The 6,614-nt window shown below is 37.6% G+C and overlaps 1 protein-coding gene across 1 annotated transcript in view; it reads right to left on the minus strand.

Annotated features, from left to right (window-relative positions):
• Positions 1-6,275, minus strand: part of LOC144970695 (putative polypeptide N-acetylgalactosaminyltransferase 10) — a 63,547-nt gene extending 57,272 nt beyond the window's left edge. Inside the window, exons 1-2 of the mRNA XM_078910596.1 lie at positions 5,925-6,275; positions 3,862-4,062 (exon numbers count right to left, since the gene is read on the minus strand). Of these exons, the coding sequence (XP_078766722.1) occupies positions 3,862-4,044 (183 nt within the window). The 5' untranslated portion in view covers positions 4,045-4,062; positions 5,925-6,275. The remainder of the gene's footprint in view (positions 1-3,861; positions 4,063-5,924) is intronic.
• Between the last annotated feature and the right edge of the window lie 339 nt (positions 6,276-6,614).

Consider the following 6,614-nt stretch of genomic DNA (forward strand, 5'->3'; position numbering starts at 1 on the left):
CAACGTAAAAAAAAAGAAGAGAAAGACTTATTGATCTGCTTAGTTTATAAATATAATGAATGAAGCTGACGTCACTCAGCTCTTTGATATTGTTTTTAGACCGCCAGTTGGGTGATTAGTTCATATTAAATTATATCCATCAGACTAGAAACGTTTAATGTTACACATAGTTTTACACACGCTTCGAGTGTTGTACGATTGATCAGGAAGGCTCGTCGGTTAAGGTTAAATTTTAATTAAAACGAAACAATATTTAATTTCGAATTACATACCATTCAGACAAAGCACTCTATTTTTTTACAATGAAGTATAGTGATAAATGTGTGTCGATAGCTCAGTCGGTAGAGCACTCGCTTCAAACGCATATGGATCTAGATCAATTCCGACTGACCCTCCTGTCCGCCCAGAAGTGATTGGGTAGCTGGATGTTAGACCTGACGGAAAGTACTTTGCGATAGATTAGCGTCCTATCAAAAGGGTAGTAAGCAATACGCTACAGAAACCGGGATAAACTCCGGCTCCATATGGTTGATAGCTCTGAAGAACTACTTTTTTATGGCGATAAATGTGAGTTGAGTAACCCCCCCCCCCACACACACACACACACACATTTTTTCCCCAAAAGGTCTGAAACCAGAGAGAGGGCATCGTAACTCAATGCGTCTTTTAGGTTATAGTACTATACTTTATGTCATTCCTAGCTATCGCGCCCAACATAAACAGACAAAAAAGATCGTTCAATAGAGTTTATCCTGGTTTCTATAGATTAAAGCGGACAATCACAATTGCTGACCAATCTTTAGAGGCGGCGCCAGTCTATTGCTATGTCATACTTTCCATTTCATCCAACAGACCCAGCTCCCAATCACTGCTGGGTGGACAGCGGGGCCAGAAATATATATATATTTTTTTTTTTTTTAAATCTTGACTTCACCTAGGATCGATACCAGATCCTTTGCGTGGGGAGCGAGTGCTCTAGCAACTGAACTATTGGGACCCCATTTATACAAATCAAAGAAACCGCTAAATTGGAACCCCTTGTTCCTCATTATCACTAAATCCAGGGAAGTGTAAGATGCTCAATTGAATTAAATTCAATACTAGAATACCACATTCTGACCAAAAATATTTATTTAAAAATTTGGCCAGAACTCATACGGTAATAAATAAATCAATCGCAAAATATCAAACAATTTTAAACCAAAGAATTCTTGAAAAAGCCATGTATTATTTCAAAGAAGTCTCGTGTTTAAGAATTTTTAACAAGTTGGGGAGCCGTGCTGTAATCGATCGATATTATGTCAAAGTGTTTATTAGCCAAAATTTTAAAATGGCAGTTTGGCAGCGTATAGCAGTAGACTGCCGCAAGCCAGAAATTGTAATCAAGATTGAACAAGAAGTAACGAGAACATTATAACAAGTTCAATTATACCGACGAGTGTCAGAGAGAGAGGTTATGAATTGATTTTCTATTTTTTCCAATCCCTACCCAACATCTATTCATCCAAGGACACCACTGGCATTGTGTCACTTTTGGTGTCACCCAGTCAAGACTGACGTCATAAAAATGCGAGGGTCACCAAAATTCATGCAAATGAGCACAGGTGGCAAAATTTGACACAGGACATGATAGTGATTTTTTTCATCGTTATGCCGTGGAGCCACCTAAATGCGTTTCATAGAAAAATGTTTGACACTGCATAAACAGCGGAACAGTTTTTTAAAAATCTCAAAATCGCGGAAGTAATGATAATGACAATGTGTCAAAAAGGAGGAAAATGTATCGGTCTATATGACAAACTCAAACCGAAATGTAAAAATTACATATACAATATGACATATGCTACTTTTGTAAATATATAATAATTGTTCTTTTCCGAAAATAATGTTATAGGCCCACAATATTAATCATAGCGCTATCTACACCAAAGAAGATAACTTGTTGGCCCAAAGTCAAGAAAGTATTTGATTTTACTTTACAGGGCACACTACAATACCTGCAACCTGGTGGTTACGCTGTTTATAAATTAGACTCATGAATATCTAACAATGTGCAAAACATAGTCTGTCCAAAAAAAAAAGAAAAATAGCAAATTAAAAAATAATTTGAACAACTGCCTTCCGAGTCGATCACCACCATTGCTTATTGCAATATTGTATCTTTCTTTTAAGATGACTTCTTAACACATAACATGAAGACAGAAGAGAGAGAGAGAGAGAGAGAGAGAGAGAGAGAGAGAGAGAGAGAGAGAGAGAGAGAGAGAGAGAGAGAGAGAGAGAGAGAGAGAGAGAGTTATGAATTGATTATATATATTTTTTCCAATTCCTACCCAACATCTATTCATCCAAGGACACCCCTAGCCTTGTGTCACTTTTGATATCTGGTGCCACCCTGTCTAAACTGACTTCATAAAAATGCAAGTGTCACCAAAATCCATGCAACTGAGCACAGGTGTTAAAATTTGACACAAGACATGATGGTGATTTATTCATCGATCTACCGTGAAGCCACCTGAGTGCTTTTCATAGAAAAATATTTGACACTGCAAAAACAGCGGAACATTTCAAAGAAAATCCAAAAATCTCAAAACTACGCGGAAGATTATCATCACCATTTGGGCTTAAAACCTTTCTTCAGCCACGAAACCAACAACAAATGCAATTAGAATGACCCAATAGTTCACCTTAAACAATTAATATGACAAAGAGTTGAAGAAATGATATTTTGACAGAGACAATGCTGTTTACAATCAGATTCTCATTCGGCACTCGAGCATGATGCTAAACAGTATAACTCTAACCTGTGACTTAAAGCACAGATCTCAATTGGAGTGTGATACAACTAGGAGACAATGCCACATAAGTTTATAGGAAGGTGGACAATGAAGGAAATTTAGTTATTATAAAGAACAGAAGTAGACTCAAGTGCTATATATATAACTTTACGAATAGTCAGTATCAAGAACAGAAGTAGACTCAAGTGCTATATATATAACTTTACGAATAGTCAGTATCTACCCAAAAAATCTTAATATAATCATGCTTTCAAAATATTTTTTTGAAAATTTGAACCATTGCTCAAAACTATTTTATATCGGAGTGATTTGGATGTGGGATATATAATATCAGGGATGGCCTTTGCTAACATTTAAAACAAAACATTCTAAAATAATTCTTGTAAAAACCATATATGAAATTATTTCTTGCAAAGCTTGTCTTCATCAAATAGTAAAAACAAAAACAAAAAAAGTGAGCTTTTATATAGAGAAATATCCAGTAAACATGCTCAAAGTGCTTTCAAAGGGTCCCTGACCAACAGCAACGAGTAACATATAGAATGAGACATGATGCCTGTTAGGCGATATTACATTTTTTTTTATCAGACAATGCTGTTAACAGCCAGGTACTCATTTTACACCTCAGCACGGTGAGAGAATGTGAGTAAAGTGCCTTTTCCAAGGATTCAATTATGCGCCGAATTAGGCTCGAACCCAGTAGTTTCCGATCCGAAAAGTGAGTGTCATACAACAAGACCACAGCTGGTGGAAGACAGAAGTCACTGGCACTCCTTACTGTTAACCTTACTGAAACACCACAGAGGATTGAGTAAATACAGTCACGTCTCTCGAATCCTGAACTCCACAATCGGGATGTATCCATTATCCAGACAAGTTGCCCAAGGACAGATTTTTTTCCCATTTTTCTTTGTACACTTTAAGGACTGATTCCATTATCCGGATGTCTCCGTAATCCGGACAAAGTGCTGGAAAAGGAAGTGTTCAGAGAGAAGTGACTGTATATATATATATATATATATATATATATATATCTATATATATTTTTTTAATGGCAAAAACTTACGGGTCTCAAAGATTCATCTGCTACTGCCTGGTTAGGATCCGCATTAGGATCAAACTCTTGTTCAAGTGAGCCTCTGGGTCTATGTCTCATACGATGTACTCCATGAAGAAGAAAGACTCCCATGGAAACCAAAATACTGCTGCCTATTAAATATTTGATGAGGGTGATGGTGTTCCTCCTCATCCTTGAAATCTAAAACCACTGAGGAGATGAAAAAATAAACATAAATAAATAAATAAATAAGAAAATTTATATAGCAGATTTCCATGGATTTACCATTCTTAAAGTGCTCCACAATGTTACATTTATTCCCCCAGCATATGGAACCAAATATCCATTTCATACTGTACAAATCGCCTGTTAGGCATCCTTTGTGGATGAACACTCTTTCTCAGGGAACCTTGTCAATTGCCAGGTGGATTTGTCAATCACCCCCAACCAGGTACATCCCCAGGTGGCGGATAGGGGTAATTTCAGTCCCAGACCAAATCATGGGAGGCCCTTTGGCAAGGCCTGATACCCATTGCACCTATGTGGTCTAGTGGTATGGCACATGCTTTCGGATCAGAAGGTCCTGGGTTCGAGCCTCGCTTGGCGCATAGTTGAGTCCTTGAGAAAGCACTTTACTCATATTCTCTCACCATACTCAGGTGTAAAATGAGTACATGGCCGTTAGCAGCGTTATGTCTGTCCGAAAAAATTGTAACATTGCCTAACAGGCGCTATGTTCTGTCCTCAATGTTAAATGTTGCTATTGGCCATGGCCCCATTGTAAAGCACGCTGAGCACATTTAGTGGATATTGCGTTATATGAAAGCTCAATTTTTTTTTTCATTAGCCACCCTCGCTAAGTTAACAGCTAAACAACAGGGAGTTCCCGAAATTTAACTAGACTATATGGTGCTCACACTCTGTGGCGATCCACCAGGCAGAGGCAGCACTGGGCTCTTGAGCCTGCCTAGCACGCATTTTGGCTTCTCCTGAGAGTGTGCTAGAATTCAAGGAGTACAGAATTATGTTAGCCCAAAAAAAAAAAAAAAAGAAAAAAAGAAAAAAAAAGAAAAAAGTTTTCATACACTTTCAATTTAGAGCCTTTAATCACTAAGAATGATCTAAGCACTTTATAATTTTTAACATTTAACCAATACAACAAGGTATACATTCATTCAGCCTGTTACTGTTAAATACTTAATTTTCAGACAAAACCAATGCAGTTGTTACATCATTGGGGCCCTCAGAATTTAGGATCCAGAATTTAATATCCAATTTCAGATAGGAGCAGGAAAATAATTGCCTGCCATCAAGGATCCCAGTTTCTGGCTCGTACCCCTAATCTATTTTAAGGCTTACCTTCCAGTTGCGTTGTGTATCCCATAGTCATAAACAAAATGTTTTATCAAATAAAAGGGAGACCTTCCATAAGCTACTACATCCCAAGAATTCTTGTTCTAGTAGGGGGTTTGGGAGGGGGGAAACTTTTTTTTAAAAAAGTCTCCCCCCTCCCAAACCCCTTACTAGAAGTTCTAGTGTAGGGGGTTTGGGAGGGGGGAGACTTTAAAAAAAAAAAAGAAAAAAGTTCCCCCCCCCCTCCCAAACCCCCTACTAGAACAAGAATACTTGGGATGTAGTAGCTTATGGAAGGTCTCCAAATAAAATAATGAAACTGATATTCCCTTTATTCGTCCTCTCTGTCATGAAAAGAAATGCCGATGATCTAAGAGAGAGAGAGAGAGAGAGAGAGAGAGAGAGAGAGAGAGAGAGAGAGAGAGAGAGAGAGAGAGAGAGAGAGAGAGAGAGAGAGAGAGAGAGAGAGAGAGAGAGAGAGAGAGAGAGAGGCGATTCACTTGGCCAATTAGGCAAAAACCTGGTCAATTTTTATATCCATAACGGCTTATTTAATTTACTAACTAAAGTGCAACTTTTAACAACATGGCACTTAAAAAAAAAAAATCTACTTCATTCGGTCAGTTAGATTTAGATAGATGAAATTAAAGATTAAAAAGCACCGCGTTATTCATAAATAAAATACCAATAAATAGAACAGGGCATAAATTTCAACTGACCTGATTCAGATTTATTATTTTTGGGAGTCAAACTGGCTGTTGACCCACAAAAAAAAGAAGTGTCAATTATAAAATAAGAATGGGTGACAATTGTGAATGTGAGGGTCAATCACAATGATCAATTTATCACAAACTCGCGAAAATCATTGGAATAATCCACTATCTAGGTGATAACCTAGTTTTATTTAAGTTTTTAAGAGTTTTCACACAAAGTAGTCTGTGTCTTAATCCGATTTGTTTTAGATTTCCACCGCCTTCCCCGATCCCACATCGTCACAACACTGCGGTAAGATGTAAAAGTAAACAACGAGCGAAGCTCGACTTTCTACGTGTGTACTGCTTGTCCCACCTGACTTATAGCGTCTTGGGCAACAAGGCGAAAGGAAACGGAACCGACGTGTTCGGTGGGTCGTGAAATGCTAAAATTACCTTTTTCTTACAAAAAATCACAAAGTTCCTTTATTAGCAACCAAGGAATTTATTCGGAATTTTGATTAAACTTTGCTAGGCAGTTCTATTCAGCACCTCTCTGTTGACATGTAGATATATAGGATAAAATCTGGGGGGAGGGGTGGAACTAGAGGCTTCCTATGGGAACAATATAGAAAATGGACGTTTCGGGTAGAATTCCTTCGTCAGCACAAAAATACACGAATTAAATTTACGTGGAAAACAAATAAAATAAAAGGC

This window comes from Berghia stephanieae, chromosome 4 (genome assembly GCF_034508935.2).
Source record: "Berghia stephanieae isolate SIO BIC M18660-M18661 chromosome 4, UCSD_Bste_1.3, whole genome shotgun sequence".
In the NCBI taxonomy this organism is placed as follows: Eukaryota; Metazoa; Mollusca; class Gastropoda; order Nudibranchia; family Aeolidiidae; genus Berghia; species Berghia stephanieae.